The sequence below is a fragment of the Coturnix japonica genome, chromosome 5 (assembly GCF_054131305.1).
Source record: "Coturnix japonica strain WE chromosome 5, WE-NBRP24, whole genome shotgun sequence".
NCBI lineage: Eukaryota > Metazoa > Chordata > Aves > Galliformes > Phasianidae > Coturnix > Coturnix japonica.
Window position 1 is genome coordinate 7337109 of NC_140667.1, and position 19428 is coordinate 7356536.

At 37.2% G+C, this 19428-nt stretch overlaps 1 protein-coding gene across 49 annotated transcripts in view; it reads right to left on the reverse strand.

Moving 5' to 3' along the window:
• CD44 (CD44 molecule (IN blood group)) overlaps positions 1–19428 on the reverse strand; it is a 56864-nt gene that overhangs the window by 16401 nt on the left and 21035 nt on the right. For 7 of the 49 annotated variants that reach the window (XM_085548154.1, XM_085548163.1, XM_085548160.1 and 4 more), the window contains exons 3-17: positions 18089–18225; positions 17579–17650; positions 16714–16953; positions 16327–16416; positions 13753–13878; positions 12708–12830; positions 11435–11563; positions 10369–10491; positions 9327–9455; positions 7783–7887; positions 5169–5348; positions 3796–3954; positions 2895–3074; positions 1837–2025; positions 1201–1389 (exon numbers count right to left, since the gene is read on the reverse strand). In XM_085548154.1, the coding sequence (XP_085404280.1) occupies positions 1201–1389; positions 1837–2025; positions 2895–3074; positions 3796–3954; positions 5169–5348; positions 7783–7887; positions 9327–9455; positions 10369–10491; positions 11435–11563; positions 12708–12830; positions 13753–13878; positions 16327–16416; positions 16714–16953; positions 17579–17650; positions 18089–18225 (2171 nt within the window). Of the gene's footprint in view, positions 1–1200; positions 1390–1836; positions 2026–2894; positions 3075–3148; positions 3169–3795; positions 3955–4038; positions 4065–5168; positions 5349–7782; positions 7888–9326; positions 9456–10368; positions 10492–11434; positions 11564–12707; positions 12831–13752; positions 13879–16326; positions 16417–16713; positions 16954–17578; positions 17651–18088; positions 18226–19428 lie in introns of those variants that run through there. The other 42 variants (XM_015863575.3, XM_085548185.1, XM_085548184.1 and 39 more) reach the window with 35 other exon arrangements.

Genomic DNA, 19428 nt, shown 5'->3' on the forward strand with positions numbered 1-19428 from the left:
TACAGCTTAATTGGATCCTCTTGAAGAGTATCTAAATGCTATAAAATACAAATTCAGTAATAAACATTAATACCAATGAAAAATTTACTATTGAAATTCAACATTACGAAGTAAAATGAGAAACCAAAACACTACTTCCCAAAAACTGTAGCTTACTGTGTTCTCTTTGAAAATATCTGGTAACCACTGCTTAAGAGGGAAATAAATCATACTACTTGTAGAGTAAAATGAATATTATGGTTCCTATTATTACAAAACAGTAAGATTTCAATGACCAGTTTGAAAGTATTTGAATAAATTTTCAGATCTTATTTGGGTTTTTGTATTTGTCAAACCACATAAAACTTAACATGCTGATAAAAATAAATGATAAAGCTTTATGCGATCCCTTCCATACATAGCAAACAAGAGGAGGAAGTGAAGAAACATACTGTCGTTTGCCAATGCAAACTTTGTTTTTTATAACTCTTTGTAAAATCCCAAGAGTTAAAGTGATCCTGAAAAAAACTGAAGGTGAAGAAGAAAAGGGAAATTACAAATAACACTTTTCCCCATAGAGGTTTTTTTGCAGGTTTGTCATTCTTTTAAGAAACTACAAGGGATGAAAAAGTTCCAAAGCACTACAGTGTCATGAGTCCATTATTAAACAAAACAAACAAAATAATAACAACAACAACAACAAAAAAAAGAGTAAAGGCCCAATAATGTGATGAGGGATAATTTCTGAGGATAATATACAGAGCTTTTCAAAAGGATAATTTACACAGCTTAGAAGGAAAAACTCATAGATCTTTCTGAGCAATAGCACGTTATTTTAAAATTCACAGTACTAAAGTCATCTGTGAAAATTCCAAGAACAGGAGTGAATAGATATGAAAACCTAGTTCTAAGCATATGATTCATCTACCTCTAAAAACAATCATATTTTCCTCAGTATGACATCCCACTAAAATCAACTCGAAAAAAACTGAAGGATATAAGAAAGAGGAGGCCCAGGGAAGAACGTTCTTGATGAATAGCATTACTTCTTTAGATGTTAAAATGCAACAGGACTATAAACCTGCAACTATGATACTACAAGTCCACAAGAAGAATGTACAACCCAAAAAAGAAAAAGAGAGTAGAAGGAGTCAGTTACAGAAGAAATAATGTCTCATTTCACACGGTGTGTGAGAAATGAGCATGATCCATTATTCTTACTGGTACTCATGAGCAGAGATTCCTCATCAGCTTCATTTGCACTGGCAGGATCCAGCCCAAGGAGAACTGGAATCCCAGGGGCATCAGTGGGATGTGTGATGCCCTCAGTACTCCGTGCTGCTTCGTTATCTGAAGGCAGTGTTGGCTGAGTTGGCTCTTCATGAGAAGCATCATCAGGTGTGTCAAGAGCTGTTATGATGATGGTTGAATCAGCTGTATATCCACATGCATCCCTCTGTGCCCATCCCACACCCACTGCATTCAAGTTGCTCCTCCCTTTAAAACATGGCTGCTCTTTCACACCAGAAAAGAGGAAGAAAAAGAAACTGTCTTCCAATACATCCTCATTGCTACGTTTTGAAATATTAATCTCATGCATCTCATATCTTAATCCAAAAGACTCCCGGAACAGTGGACACTTAGAAAAAGCAATAAGGAGAATTTCTGGACCAGTTCTCTGTCTGATCACAGATTCTCAACATTAGTGTCATTATCAAATTCCTCAAAAGAGCATTTTACCTTGTAGTTATCATTCTTGGAAGAAAAGAATACTTTTTGCAACCCAATAACACTCATTTGCTACTCAGGACTATCTGAGTAGCATTACAGAAAATTCAATTAAATAGCAATTCTTACTAGTAGAAAGATGAGATGGTAATTGGTATAAATGATCATCCATATCTGGAAATACTCCAGGTATCAAATTGACATGAGAACCATCCGTGGCATTTGCTTGTTCGCTGTCACTTCCAGGCTGAATGCTGGGTACCAGGGGCCTGTTGGTTCCTTCTTCTGGGTGGAAAACATTCACGGACACTGTGACTGCTGGGACGACGGCACAATCAGCTTAAGAGGCCCACCAAACCTCCACCCACTTTGCTTCCCTCCTTCCTATATCACAGCACACCAGAAAGCATGTCCTGCTGCCTGGCTGAAGGCACGTCAGGAGAAAAGGCGTGAAGGCCTCCCCTTTTCCTTCCACACTGTCAGTGGCTTTTGATATCCTTAAGTAGCACGTGCTCGCCACACTGTAGGAAGGCGATGGCTGTATTCAGGTATGCCAGTGACAAGTGGAGAAGGAAGACCTTCAAAAGAAGAGACCACAGCAGGAAACCTGATCCTGTAACTCAGGAGTGAGCGGCCTCTGCACAGCCAGGTTTGCAGTGGTCCTGCACTGGCAAGGAGGTGCAAGGAATTCAAGACAGAACGTATAGGGCATGGTTCTTGTGTCACTGCCCTGCCCTCACCATCAGGACAACACTCTCTGGCAACGGTGCCACTGCTGAGTCACAAGAGCAAGTCACCCAGCTAACCCCACCAGAGCACCTCCACCATACCGACCGTGGCACCAGAGCACATCAAGCCTGACCTCACTGATGTGCAGGGGAAGAGAATGAGGCTGGAAATTCAGGGTCACCCAAGTGTGTGACTGGCAGAAAAGACAAGAGGCCACCCAGGAACATGCTTCAGCCAAGAACAGAAACCACCAAATGCACCAGCAAAGAGAGCCTTATGCCCAGTCTAGAAGGTCACTAACAGCAGATCAGATCACGCCACAAAATTTGGCACTGCAAATCCACAAGAAGGATGTACACCCCAAAAATGAGAAAGAGAGAAGGAGGAGTCAATTTCAGGAGAAATAATGTCTCATTTCACACAGTTTGTGAGAAATGAGCATGGTCCATTATTCTTACTGGTACTCGTGAGTAGAGATTCCTCACCAGCTTCATCTGTACTGGCAGGATCCAGCCCAAGCAGAACTGGACCCCCGGGAGCATCAGTGGGATGTGTGATGCCTTCGGTGCTCTGTGCTGCTTCATTATCTGAAGGCAGAGTTGCTTCTTCATGGTGACCAACATCAGGTGTGGCAAGAACTGTTATGACGATGGTTGAATCAGCTGTGAAGTCAACATGTGCCCCTCTCATCCCCATCACATTCAAGGCTGTCTTCCCTTTAAAATGACTACTCTTTTCACACCAGAAAAGAGGAAGAAAAAAATTTTGTCCCCGTTTGTATTCTCACTGGTACATTTTGAAACATTAATTTCATGCCTTTCTTATCTTATTCCAAGAGATTTCCAAGACAGTGGACATGTGGAGTAAACACGGATAAAGCAATCAGGAGAATTTCTGGAGCAGTTCTCTGTCTGATCACAGTTCCTCAATATTAGTGTCACTTACAAATTAATTCTACAGAGCATTTTATTTTGCAGTTATCATGCTTGTGGTAAAGGACCCTTTCTACAACCACTCATGCTACTTTGTTGCTGAAGATTATGTGGGTAGTGACAAATTATGGCATATATTTCTAATTTGTAGATCTGCTTATGGCAGTACTAAGAGCAGCTTTCCTATCAGAATTATCTTGTTACTTGTAAATATAAAATAAGTGTTTTATAGGAAGATATATTTGAACTCATATTTCAACACCATCCAGGCAGATCACAGAGAAAATGAGTCAATTTATAATATTTATCAGAGTCTTAAGGACATCAGTATGCTACTCTTCTCTCTAAATCATGCAATAGCTTTCCAAAAGGAGCTATCTGAAAGACAGCAATGATGAAATATGCATATGGATATTATGACTAGTACCTGTATTAGAAGATTCTTTTTCAGGATTACTCTCTCTGGAAGGAATAACTCTATCCATTATAGTGGGTTGTATGGAATAATCTTCCTTGCCCCAACCAGGATACACCAATGGGTCTTGCGCTGAGTCATTCTGTTTGGCCCCATGATTGGAGACCATAGCTGTTATGATGATGGTGAAGCAATTATGAACTCAGTACATAAAGATCCATTTCTCATATTATTCTCCTCTTCGGTTCTTGTCTCTATGACAGGCCTTGCTCACATGTCTACTACATTTAATGGCAAAGAGAAGTAAAGCAGATTTTCTTCTCATTATAGTTTATGTTTAGAAAGGCTGCCTACTGTCACCAATAGGACTGAATCCTTCCTCAAACCAAGCACATGCTTTTCGGAATCAAGATATCTCCTCGACTTTCAAAAGTATTTTCCCGACTCGTGCAGTTCATGAATTCATATCGGTTGAATATCAAACTAATATCCACTATTGTGAAAGTAAGACAATGCAAAGGAACTGGAAGAATCTGATCTGTTGGTAAGATTTTAATCATGTAATTTGATGTATTGACTATATTCAAATTTTTTTTTTGCCTCATTTTCACAGCAGAGCATCCCAAATAATGACATATTTCTCTTCAGTGCCCCGTGTTTGATAATTAGCAAAAAAGACTGCAGTGCTTATTACAGAACATCAGTCACTAGCAAACAATACACTCACAGGAACATCAACTAATATTTATCATTTTTCAGATATTAGCTTTACAGTAGATTTTAATCATTTACACTTAAGTTTCTTTGAGAGACCTCTCTTTTATTCTACAGTGTGCTTTTTTTTCATTCACTTCAGTATCATCTTGTCATATTTCAAAAGTGAAATGAGTTGATATTTTGGATATTATTTACTTAGCAAAAGTTGCCATATTAAAAAAAAAAGTGCAAAAATTATCTCCATTAATGACTTGCAACAGGAGCATGAACACAGTTCACAAACAGGTGAAAAAATGAAACAGATATAATTGCTTTTCTTTTTAAACATTCATTGTTTCCTACAGATGTAACCCTTGCAGACAGCCTGGTGAAGCCTTGTGAATGCATGACATAGAACACTAAACGTAGGAGACAATTTCAGTATTAATTCACTATAGGTCTTGACACGTGATTCAAATGAGAGCAAAAAAAAAAACAAACTTCCAAGACTAAGTCTGAAGAATAGATTAAAAAATGCTAAAAAGGCAACCAATGGATCTGCATTGATCAGGTTTATCCACAGAACATTTCTTATGAACTCAGAGCTCAAAACTGTTCATAAAACCTTTCTTAAGCTAAACCTCAAGTAAACTCTGATAATATACTAAAAGTTTAGTTGCAATTTTTACCTGTATAAGAAGTTTCCTTTTCAATTTCATTTTCACCTGGAGTAGTAAATTCCTGTTGTTCAGTAGGCCCAGTGGTGTTTAAAGGATTTTGTCCTTGACTGATCCATCCATTGTGAACACTGTGTAATAGCGGATGTTGGGTTGGTCCTTGACGTTTTTCAGTTTCACTTGTAACAAGTGCTGATAAGATGATGATTGAATCAATAACGATCAAAGTACCCGACACCAGTCATACTATCCTTATTTGCAGTAAGGTTGGATTTTGTGTTTTGCTTTTCTCTTTTGTTTGTTGTAGTGGGTGTGAAATGAAAGATGGAAGGAAATAAAGATCCTTTGGAAACCAAAGATTGTTTTGCACAGCAAAGCTTCACCAGGATCAGAAGATTTTCTACTGTGTATCCCAAAGACCAATGACAAAATAAAGCAATGGGAAAAGCAGTGGAAGAAGACATAGCAGTAAAAGCTTGCACCTCTACTTTGTACTTATTAATACCAACTTAACTGTTGAGCCTGTGGATTTGGGGTTTATAAAAGAGAAAGAGATAATGAAATTTCTCTTCTGAGTAAATCTATTAACTACAGAATTGCAAGGATGGCTCCAAGGAAATTGTCACTGCTTCTGGGAGTGGATTGGATGAATTAAATGAGTAAGTTCATATATTTGAAGTTGAAAAGCATACTATTCTTGAACTCAGTAATAATTAAAGCTAAAATAAATTAACTACTCAAAGTTTAATTTACTGTTTACATAGCAGAAGATGCAATCAGAAGTAATTTGAAGTACCACCACCTCAAGAGATTTTCTAATAGACATTAAAAGGCTTAGCAAATGTATATCAGAAAAGAATACCTGTAACACTGAGATGAGCATTAGAACCCAAATTTAAAGAAAAATAATAATTAAAAATATAAAAGAAAAAAAAAAGCATTAGGTAGCAAAAATTTCCATGAGATATATGAAATTGAAAATAAAGGTCCCAACTAGATGATGCAGAGAATGAACTGGAGCTGTTACACATGCAATAAGTCATCAGGTAGAGAAACCTACATTAAGTATTGTCCAAAAAGAACAGAAATGGAGAGATGTGCATCTTCACATTTCAAATGGTGAAATGCTGACAGAAAGAGTTCTGACAAACGTAATTCATTATTCTTGCAATTAGAAAGATATTGAGAGATAGTCCTGTAAAGCATGGTCCTGAAATTGCAGCTAGAAGGACTTTAAAATTAAAAAAAAGGATGAACACACATTATTTAACAACATTTCAGAACTAAAGTTTTTACAGAAATTCATTCCAGGTGATTAAAGCTCCTGCCCAGTGCCTACTGAATAGTTCCCAGAAACTCCAGGACCATAAAGAAATGTCACTAGCTAATGAAGGCAGATCCAAAAAACTACCACAGAAGGAAGAAAATGGTTGCCTTTACAGAGGGATAATGAAGCTTTCCACAAGTCTGATTATTTTCAGTATAATCTAATTCTATGCAATTACAACACAGCCTGTAATCCAGCTGTAGAAAGGTGCATCTTCAGCTATTCAGTTTTGATCTTCTTTTTAACAAGATAAAATGGCATTGTTGCCAAAACCAAATTTCACATTCAGCTGTACTTTAGAAACAAACAAGCAGCAACAAATTGGAAGCTATTTGTGTACACAGCAAAAGCAGCTGCAGAATGCACTCCATATGCCTTTGCCTACAGAGGTCTTTGAGCTTGAAGAATGTGATAACTGAGAATTTCAATAGCTCAGTTGGCTAATGACACAAACAATAGAAGGAAAATGTTAACATATATCTGGAGATAGCATCTTATCTTTTGTACCACAGTTGGGAATGTAATGTTTACTGTTCTGTTTAAAATGGACCCTCAGGAGTAACAGATCCTCAGCTCATCCTTTCATGTCTACAAGACCACAGTTTAGTATGAGCTGGACAATTTTTTAATTTAACATAGCCAAATTTATACTACCATCATTATGTTATTATCCCCCACTAAAGAATCTACTTAAATCAATCTGAGCTTCATATCTTTAGGTTTTCCACCCACATATTTTTCAAATGTTGCCCTGGATGTTTCTGTAAGTATTCCTGTGCTTTTACATGTACTAAGCAATGGAAAGAGTAGGTGGTTACTATTTAGTTTTGTCACACTTGTAACTGACAGAAATTTGTTTTTCAAGAGGCTTGATTTAACTGATAAGTTACAGTTAATCTAACTTTTATGTTTCTGAATCACCAGTGCTATTCTCTGTCTTTGTCTTCAGATTTTACAATAGAAATGTCAGTGAAAAAGGGGGATTTTTCTTCACCAAGCTGGGCCTACAATTACGTGTTGCAATCTGCTCAGTTTTATTACACCACTGGTAGTGCAAGCTTTAAAACCCCAGAGATATGTGGGAAAGGGGCAAGTAATGAATATTAGGTGCAAAAGATTAATTTAGAGTAACAGATGAATATCACAGATGTAATCTCTGAGGTTTATAGCACAAATAATATAAACATATAACCAAAGCTAATGATATGGGAATTACAATTAGCAGCACTGTGAAAGTATTATACTTTACTGTAATATGTCACAAATCTAAATCTTATCTGAAATGTTTAATTGTTTTACCCCTGCCAGCAGAGCTAGGATATCTCTCCTCTTCATCTGTGTAGGAGGGTTTCCAATAATCTTGTGTGGAGACTTCAAGAAGCATTTCATGTTGTGAGTCCACAGCTGTTAGGACAATGGAGGATTCAATACTGATCATGTTCTACTTTTACCGTTATTACTCTACTGTTAGTGTGTGTCATAAAGATAAGGGATAATGGAAATGCATGCATAACTAGATGATAGTCACATCATTCTTCTTATCAAGTTTCTTTACACCAAGCTAGTATTTCTTTTCTTTGCATCAGACAGATGCAAAGACTCAAAGGAATAATGGTGGAAACAAGAGATAGAAGAACTGTATATAGCAGAAGTAGTGCAGAACTGTTACTGCAGTTACACACATTTAAATCCTGGGCCTAAAGAATACTGTAGGTGTCTGAGGACGTGTAAAACATTCTTGCTAAGTGTTCAACAAGTATTCAGATGCATGAATTCAGATTCATGAATGAATCTGAAAGCACCACAATAGCCACCTGAAAAGCTAGTATTAGTCAATAAAGTTAAAATACAATTGAACTGATAAAATAAAACTGCCAGAAGAGGCTATGATCAGAGACTGCATACGTTTTCACCCAGAGAGTATGCAAACATCACTAGACCATAGAACCATATATTCCATATGGAATAAGTCATTAATCAAAACACAGAGAGCAAAAGCTAAATGAATGAAAACCAGAAACACCTAAAGCTTAGGCAAAAGAAAAAGAAACCCTAAACAAGTTGAGATATTCCTTTTGTATCTTCCTGAATAAAACAAAGACTACTTCTGAAAAAAAGACAAAATTTCACGACATTCAGAGTTAAAAAATAAAAATAAAAAAATTATAAAATGCTTAAAAGTACAGATTTCTTGACACTAGAAAGTACACAAGTGCACAGAGAGAACACATGATAAGATGTGCTTAAATTATATTAAATTACATTTTAAAATAGTGATATGCTACTATCTTTGAGCACATTGAAGCACTAGAGTAACATTTTTTACTGAAATGGGAATGGAGATTGGTTTTGATCTTCCATACCGTAACTAGACTCTGTAAAACAGAGCCAAGAAGTCAACTAAGGAAATATATTAACAAATGGCAATGAAGGTCTTGGTTGTATTTCAGCAAAGATACTGGTGAATGTTATAAATAACACAAGATGGAAATAATACTATTTTTCTCCAAAAACTGAAAAACTGGGAAAAACTTATAAACATTTCTTCCAGGAAGTACAGGTGTTAAACTTCTGGGTTAAAACAGGGATGAAAATGCCATGTCATTATAAAGCAATGAAGGAAGAGGTATAAATTCTCTAACATCTCTTTTCCAATGGCAGGAATGTAATTTTGAAAGAAGAATTGATAAAAAGAATGCACAAGCTTCCCAAGACATATGCAGCAACAGAAGAGTAACATACGATAAAAAAAAGGAAAAGTGAAAAACCAATACATCCAAAGATAAAGGAAATTCCTTACTAGTACTTTAAACAAAGCACTGTGTTAGCATGATATGCTTTACCACTTGTTGCCGATGTGGATTCCTGGGTCTTCTCTCTGGGATTCGACAACAACCACTGGTCTGAAAGCAGATTCCACCAAGACTGGGTGGTGGTTTTCTCCAGGTTGTCACGATGGGGATCTGGAGCTGCTAGGACATGGTTCATTGAACCAAGAACTTGTTACTTCTTGAGACCTGTATTTTTGCCAGCAAAGCCAAATCCACCAGCACCGGCACCCTGAGCATGCTCATGCCACCGAGATGGATTTGAGCACAAAGGGAATGTATGAACCTGGGGTACCATTACATTCCTGAAGCTCTTAGATAGCTGAAAGACAGACCAGTGGCAGTCCCAAGAACATGGTTGCTTGGGAAGAGGCATCACAGAATCCTCTTAGTCTTTCCTTGCCACTTAAGCGATGTTAATGAGTTCCTTACAGACTGTGCCAGTAGGAGAAAAAGCAGAGTCTCAGATAACCTCCAGAATAGGGAGCATCCACCAGGCCATTCTGCACAAAACACATGCACTCCCATCAGTCAGCTGCTGACAGCCAGCTCCACAACAGAAACACCTTTGAGTTTCTCATCAACAAATTTGGAAAACACAACTTCTCTTCTTATTACAATACCACCACACATCATTTTCTCAGAACATGGCATTTTAAACAGTACTAAACCATTGCTTGTGACAGACATTTAAGGGTGGAAATAGATTTCCACACAGAGAAATTACAGGACTTTACCCCCTTCTCCTTCACTGTGCCATACAAGACAAATATATCACACTGTCACTCAGAGCAAGTGCATGTGGAAAGGAGATATAAATTTTAGCAGCACTGGAAGAAGACTCTCCTAGTGATCAGGACTCACAAGCTCTAAATAAACTTGTTCTTTGTCACAGGAGAGTTACCTGAAACAAGAGCTGACTGGAACAGCAGCTACACCTTTAATAAATGTTCCTATGGCGAAGGAAGGGAAGACTGCACAGAAAACGGAATAATGAGCAAGCAAACTTAAAACCACAACAGGAGCTATGTATCCAAAGAGAGAGGGAGTTCCTTACTAGTACTGGGAGCATACTCATTCTTGGCTACACTTATTTCCCATCCTGGAACCACCGTTGAGTACATCATCTCTTCTGAAGAGTCTTCGTCATCTGAACCATTGCCACTCGAGGTCACGTCTGCTGTGGTGATGTTAAAGGTGTCATGAAGCCGGAACCCACAAGTTGTCTTGCTGACAGCACTAAATCTTTGCTGTCTCCCCAGCATGCATCCCACAGTCACAGAGGAGACCAAACCGCACCATGCTTGCCTCAGTCTATATCGCCTGGTGGTCCTTCCTCCCACAAGACATTCATTATCCTACCACATCCCTACTGAAGCTACCCCAATGTTGTTAGCTACATTTCTGTGCCATACACAGAGTCAAAACCCTGATATCCGATTCATTTTTACAGAGCTGAGGACAAATAATATAATTTCAGCAAAATCGAATCAAGGGAGATCTGAATTCATATGAATGAATTTTCAAAATGAAATTTAATTTGATCTTTATTTCTCTCAGAGCTTTAATTCCTTCAGAAATACTGGTTGTCCATACATGCAAAACTGTATACTCTTCTACTTAATGCTGTCTTATACAGACAGCATTACAAGACATGGTTATGACTTAGTGTACTAATTGCCACCTTTTTTCCAAGTAGTCCTCATTGTTTTAAGCACTATGTAAATAATAACATTAGGGGTTTCTGGAATGATAGTCCATTCATTTTTCACTTGTAATTGTTAGAATAATATAATCTAATGTCTATATCACAGAAAATATTTTTTCAATCTGGGCCACTGGTGGGATGTAATTACCTGATGTTGGAAATTCAGTGGTTCTTTATTTTCAGAGATGGATTATATGCTCAGAATTTTTGTAAACCAGGGGCTACATGATGTGGTCTGTCCCTATTGAATAGAATCTCCCAGAAAGAGACAAATATATTTTTCTTTCCTCTTTAAATGCATTGTTCCAAAAAGAAATAACACACACTGCCCATTGTAAAAACCCTCCAATTAATGCTTCTGAAGCAAGCTGCCTTGTCACATGCGAAAGCACCATCTTAGCATGACATTCTTTACCCCTTGTTGCCGGTGTGGATTCCTGGGTCTTCTCTCTGGGATTTGACAACCACGACTGGTGTAAAAATGGATTCCACTGAGCCTGGGTGGTGATTTTCTCCAGGATGTCATGATGAGGATCTGGAGCTGCTAGGACATGGTTCATTGAACCAAGAGCTTGTTATTTCTTGAGAGGCTTACTTTCTACAGCAAAGCTAAGTCCACCAGCACCATCACCCTGAGCATGCTCATGCCACTGAGATGGATGTGAGGACAAAGGGAATGTATGAACTCAGGGAATCAGTACATTCCTGAAGCTCTTAGACAGCTGAAAGACAGACCAGTGGCAATCCCAAGAACATGGTCACTTGAGAGGAGAACCCTGAGTCTTTCCTTGCCACTTAGCAACATTAATGAATTCTTTACAGACTGTGCCAGTAGAGAAAAAGCAGAGCACCTCAAATAACCTCCTGAATGTAGAACATTCACCAGGACTTGTAAGAAAAAATGACACAGGGAGAAAAAAGCATCCGCAACAGCTGGAAAGAGTACCCAGAAACAAGCACATCCATTATTTTGGCATTCTCTTCTACAGATAGCCCTCTGAAGCCAGCACTGTCAAGACCTGGGCTTAGAACTACAGCCATTCTGCACAAAACACATGCACTCCCATCAGTCAGCTGCTGACAGCCAGCTCCACAACAGAAACACCTTTGAGTTTCGCATCAACAAATTTGGAAAACACAACTTCTCTTCTTATTACATTACCACTACACATCATTTCCTCAGAACATGGCATTTCAAACAGTACTAAACCATTGCTTGTGACAGACATTTAAGGGTGGAAATAGATTTCCACATAGAGAAATTACAGGACTTTACCCCTTTCTCCTTCACTGTGCCATACAAGACAAATATATGCATGTATGCAAACATAATTAATGGAGCTACATATTTAGAGGCTGGAAGTTCCCTCCAGAAAAGAATTATTCCCCTGGACAAAGTGTCACTCATGGGAATCTTGGAAATCCAGTTCATATGGAAAGGAGATATAAATTTAAGCAGCACTGGAAGAAGACTCTCCTAGTGATCAGGACTCACAAGCTCTAAATAAACTTGTTCTTTGGCACAGGAGAGTAACCTGAAACAAGAGCTGACTGGAACAGCAGCTACACCTTTAATAAATGTTCCTATGGCGAAGGAAGGGAAGACTGCACAGAAAATGGAATGATGAGCAAGCAAACTTAAAACCACAACAGGAGCTATGCATCCAAAGAGAGAGGGAGTTCCTTACTAGTACTGGGAGCATACTCATTCTTGGCTACACTTATTTCCCATCCTGGAACCACCGTTGAATACATCATCTCTTCTGAAGAGTCTTCGTCATCTGAACCATTGCCACTCGAGGACACATCTGCTGTGGTGATGTTAAAGGTGTCATGAAGCCAGAACCCACAAGTTGTCTTGCTGACAGCATTTAATCTTTGGCTCCCCAGCCTGCATCCCACAGTCACAGAGGAGACCAAACCACACCATGCTTGCCTCAGTCTGTATCGCCTGGTGGTCCTTCCTCCCCCAAGACATTCATTATCCTACCACGGCCCTACTGAAGCTACCCCAGTGTTGTTAGCTACATTTCTGTGTCGAGTAAAAGTCACAGCACAAATGGGCATCTGTGTTATTAAATCAGAATGAGTATAGTGTACTGCCATGAAAATACATTCTTCATTTCTTCTACAATCCTTTCTCATTAATGTAATCTCTTTCTAAAGGGCCTTTGAGACAGAAAATTAAATTGTCTAATACAACCTTTAAGGAATATCTCACATATATAACCCTCTCAGATATGTAGTTCATGAATAATGTGGACAAGTGCTCTTTACTACCATACATACTACCACAGCGGAAGAATATTGTACTTTCATAGAAGAAAAGTAATGTCCTCAGTTTGAATCAGGGGATATTTAGTCCAGATGTTATGAACAACAACAACAAAAAAATCTTTTCCAGGAGAGTGGTGATGCAACAGAAGAGGCTGCCCAGGAAAGTAATGGAGTCACATTCCCTGGAGGGGTTCAAGAAACATGTAGATGTGGCACTTTGGGACATGGTGATGATGGGTTCAAGGCAGACTAGATGAGCTTTGAGGTATTTTCCAACCTTAATGATTCTATGATTCTTTTATTTTTCCTCTCCAGAAACATTACTGAGAAAAGCAGCAACACATACTGCCCACTGTAAACACCCTCCAATTAACGTTTCCGAAGCTTGCTGCCTTGGCATATTGGTCATTTAGCCATTGAAAAAAGCACCAGTTTAACACTTAGCACATTCTTTACCACTTGTTGCCTGCGTGGGTTCCTGGGTCTTCTCTTTGAGATATGACCACCACCACTGGTCCAAAAACGGATTCCACCAAGACTGGGTGGTGGTTTTCTCCATGTTGTCACGATGCGGATCTGGAGCTGTTAGGACATGGTTCATTGAACCAAGAACTTGTTATTTCTTGAGAGGCTTACTTTCTCCAGCAAAGCTAAGTCCACCAGCACCCTGAGCATGCTCATGCCACGGAGATAGGTGTGAGCACAAAGGGAATGTATGAACCTGGGGTATCATTACATTCCTCCAATAGCAAAAATATCCAATCATTTTAGGGAAAGTAAAGTTTGAATAATTCTGCTGAAGTATAAGATTACATTACCAGCTCTAAAATATGTACTGTGTGTGAAATACACTTCTCTTTGACAAAAAGCATGTAAAGTTAATAAGAACGTGCACACCGAGAATGAAATCCCTCAAGAAATCCAGCTAACTGCTTAGCCATTCTCCATCCTAATAACATTATTCAGCAATAAATGCAACGACAGAGCTTATAAGAACTATGCCTCAATTTGCACACATTTAACAAAGGAAAGCAAAATCTGCTTCAAAATTATCTCCCTGGATGTTATTTTTATTCTGACCAATATCTCATAGGTGATATTTTTATCACATTTAAACCATCTCCTACATCTCCTAGAAAAAGTGGTATTGTGTACTCTTAACAAAGAAAAATTACTTCAGAGAGCTACCAAGAGGACTGACCTTTCAGACATTAGTTTAGATCTATTTTTGTGCAATATATAAAAGAGTTGAAAATTACAAGACCTAGGAGTCAAAGTTCTAATCATGTAGGATAGACTGATATTCTTCAGTTTACAGTATTTATGTTTTCTGTTAACTACAAAGTATACAGACTTAAAACTGCAATTTTACAAGAGTAGCCATTATGGTAGTAAAACAACAGACTGTGCCTTTCTGATAAGCTGTTCCTGATTGAATAATTACTTTCCCTTTTTGTGCTTACTTACTACTCCTTTTATTTAATACTACTCTGACTCTAATATCAGAAATAAAGGATTATTGCAATGAACTATTTGACTCATCTACAGATGAGTGAGGTTTTCTATTTAAAAAGATTGAAAAAAGACTATTGGGAAAACAGGTTTGAATGAAGATGTGGAAGAAGTGTTGCAAGCAGAGTGCCTGTATGACTCGATAAAAACCAAGATGTCTGAAGATACATCTGTCTGAAATCATCATACTCAACCAGCATGATCAGGTTGCATTTTGTTACTCTAAAAACTTAAGAATTATCTTCTACTCCAAGCTGTAAAAACTCATTTAATAAGAAAGGTATTCCCACAGAACTGAGAGGCAAATTTTAGATATAAAATTCAAAGTCAGTAAACTGATAACACATGCAAACTGAGTTTCAGGCATTTCAGGGCAAGAGGAGAGGATGGCTTGCCTTTTTTAAGATCAGGAAATCTGGACATTATAACACCTGGTCTCTGAGCAATTGAGTAACAAAAAATTAGTCATCTGGGGCTTTGGGATGGAACTATGATCAAAATGATGAAAACTATCAACAAGAAAATAATTGAAGTATAGAGCTGCAGAGCTTTGGTACATATCAAGCTTTAAATTATACTGAGGAATTAACGCATGATTTAATAGAGGAAAGATTTTTCTGACACCATCATTTAAGATCACTTACATTGCTAACTGTTGAACAAGATAGATTAAGCTTCTGTCTACAGCAGCCCTCAAGAAATGAGTCCCCAGTATGTCATTTAAGAAAGAAAATCTGCTAGTAGAATTTGTGTCATGGGAGATAATACAAAAGATGTACACTGATTAGCCATCATCTGATTCATACTTAAGTGTTATTATTTCTGGAAATATCTGAATTCACTTTCTTAAACCAGAGGGGCTAGTTATTTGTTTTGTTGTTCTTGTTCCATCATGATGGAATCATTTTTGGTTCTTGACTTCACCAGTTTCTTTGGGTGAACTAAAGCACCAAGCATTTTGTAGCATCACTCAGTAGAAGTGTAACTATTATTCATGTCCACATTTATTTCAACTTTTCCTTGAATGGTCATCTGACTTGCTGTAGTCATGCCTACCTTCTCTCCACAGCTAATGTTAGGATTATATTTATTTGAGTGATGTATGTGGACATATATCTTCCTTCCCTATGTAAAATATCAATGCAGATGTGTTTTCCTATCTAATCAGCCAAAGAATGGACAAAAAGCTTTTTTTATGTAATGAGTTTTTTCGGCAAACATAAGGAAAATTCTCCAGAGCACACGAGTGTCCTAATACATATGGATGAAAAAATCTTTTTCGTCCCAGAAGGAAAGAAAAAGCAAGTGTTCTGGTTCTCCTTGTCTCCTTAAATAAGTGAAAAAAATAATTTCACTCTCTATTTCTGATGTAATCAGTCCAGAAAGTATTGTTTTTTGAGGTTTTTCTGAAGTTGGACAAAACGTGTATTTCACCACTTACCAGAATGCGCTGCTGGAAAAAAGAAAGCAGTAATGCAATAATTAATTGATGTAGTTATTATAATGCATAAATCTTACTAGTACTTGCAGGATGCTGTACATCATCTTCTTTGTGGAAATCAGTAGCTGTTGCTGAGATATCAGTTGATGTAGGGGAAATTTCATCATCTGCATGAAATGGATGAATCATTACTATTTCATTAGCTGAGGTGTAACTCATTGCTCACAACTACTACAAGCACTCTATATTGAAAACTTTGTTTCTTCATTTACTGAAGAATTCTGGGATTTATTTTGTTTTTGTTTGTTTGTTTGCTTTTTTCTAGACAGAAACACACTTTTTACTTCCCGGTGATATAAATTAGAGACAGTGGTTCCCTTTCACTCATGATATCATTTACCTTGCAATGTAATTCTTCAAACTGTTTTTATAAAAGGGATATAGTTGCATCCTATTGTCCTTACCATATTGCTTCACAGGAAAGTCTTTTTCACCTCCTCCAGAAGAATGATCTGGCATATGTGAGATAGGAGTAACACTTCCATAATATGAAGGACTTGATCTCCTGATAGAGGTATCCCCTGGAGTTGTGTCATGTATTGATCCACTACCCAAATTTTCATCATCCACACCTGAGGTTGAGGAGTCTCCACTATGACGTGTGCCATCTGCATTATAACGTGAGCCATCCTCATTGTCAATAACTGTTGGAAAGAGTAAACAGGGCAGCTGTTGATAACCAGGAGGAACATAGCTGTATTACAGTTATGACAGACAGCTATGCATTGCAACAACAAAAATGTAAAAATAAACAGTTCATTTGGTTTTCTGTTTCATCTCATCCAATCTATCTAAATCATTGCTTAATGATGTGCAATGTCTTACTGTTTCAATATACATAAATATCAAACATATAGTGGCTACTCCAATTCAAATATTTTGATATTTTGATCAGATCAGTTTGTGTTTGAACACAAGATCTTGGTATCTGTGAGGTCAGTAAGAATTTTAGAACTAGGACATGATAGGCTGTTGTCTTAAACAAAGACCTATAGGTCAAATACACATTAGCAGCTCTGTTGTCCAAAACGTCAAATAAAACATGCCTCCTAACACCCTGAGACAAACTAAGCCCCATATGATTTATAGGAAGATGAATGATTAATCGTTTTAACTACCCACAGTATATCTATAATTCTTTTTCTTGGTTGGCTTGATTTTTAAAAATAACAATTGTTTATGTGGAAAAAGATAGTCAGATCCTAAAAAATGAAATAAAAATAAAAAATAAAATAAACCAATGGCAAGGCTTTCTGATAAGTACAATACCTATTTCACTCTGATTACTGAGGAAAGAAGTATCGATTCTTTCAATTGGCTCACATGCTTTGATCCTTGATTCTGAAAAAGAAGGAAAATAAAATATATTAATTTAAGGAAATTGAGAAAAAGTACTGTATATACCACTATTAGTTAGATTGAAAGACTTATCAAAAATAACCTGTTGGAATGATTCCCTTATACACCTAAAAATCACTTGATCCTCTTCTAATCATTGTCCTTTTAGACAGAGTAGAAGATGGTGATTTTTGATTTTATCTTTTATCTGACAATCCAGAAAACTTCCCAGAAAATTTCTAAAATCCTACATAATAACAAAAATAGATTATTAAGTGTGATGATAATATAGATGAGCTCCTGGAGACTGACAAAATGTATTTCTCAGTTGAGATATAGGTTCTATTTAATATAGAAGACATCACTCTAGTGTGTTAAACAAGAATTAAACACCATGGTTATTTAATTTGTATATAAAACATCATAAAGACACTTACGTACCTGTTTCATTGTAACAATATGCATCATACCGGCCAGTTGTATTTGATGAAAGTTTGTAAACACCTGTATGATTTGCTGCACAAAGATGATATGGATTGATTCGTGGGATAACAATATGCCCCACTATAAAACCATACCTGTGAAGTACAGAGGAAAGCACATCATATAACATACAACAGCAGATAACATAAATGCTCAAATATCTCAAACGTGAAGAAGACACAAATAAGCCATTATTTTCATCTTAAAAAACAGTGCACGCATTTATGCATAACTGTTGTGTACAGGGAATGTTTCTTTCTCATATATAGCTACATCAGTCTCCAGCCCATGTAATGTAAGGTCTACAGCTAAACCAATTTTAATTGAGGATTTCACTAGCTGAGGTGTTTGGTTCCACAGCAAGGCAGTGAAAATGAAGGTCTAGAAAGCTAATTGTGCTTTTTATTCAGTGAGAGGATTTATCACCTGACACCACAGTCCGGCTTCTTTTCCCCTATGTTTTATATTACTTTAAACATAAAATACTACTCGGTCCATTTCACATTAAAATGTTTGGGTCTCAATGTTACAGTACTCTATCAAAATTAGAGAATGACTGCAAGGCACACACAAGTTCTACTATGCAGATACCTTAGTAAAATATTCAGATACACCAGACATTCATCCACACATTCCTACTGTTTCTTACAGTGGAAAAAATGTGTCAATTGTGTACAGAGCTTGCTTATTTCAGTGAAGACTGGTTAACAGAGCTTCATAATGCACAGTGCATTGGTACTATTTTGCAATCCTGTAACACCTGAAGCATTCCAATGTATTTAGCTTGAAGGGGTGAAAGAATGGTAATGAAACTGCGGTTTTGTTTCGGTTTTTGCTTTACTTCTTAATATGTACAGTCATAAGGAGGAATAAATTTCATAGCTTAGCAGTTTTTAATCTGTGAGCCCCATTCCCGTTGCATGTATAATGTAAAGAGTTAATTGCAATTCTAAACTTCTGTTGTAGGCAGAATTATAAACTACTTCACCTCTACTTCCAACTGATCCTATGATGTTGACATGTTTAATCTGTTAATTACCTTTTCTTATGGTCTGTTGATTCAGCTTACTCACCATTCCATATGTATTTTAGATATTATGCGCTATCATTATTATTATTTTTAAATATGTTATGGTTCTTTCTGAAACTTCTCTACTCACAAATTTTAAGAATGTACTAACACTGTCACCAGTTGTTCAGTGGAAGTCAGCAATGCTATGTGATGTTCTTTGTGTTGACTTCTTTATACTATATGTACCATTGACTGTACATCAGGTCACATCAGCTCATTAAATATC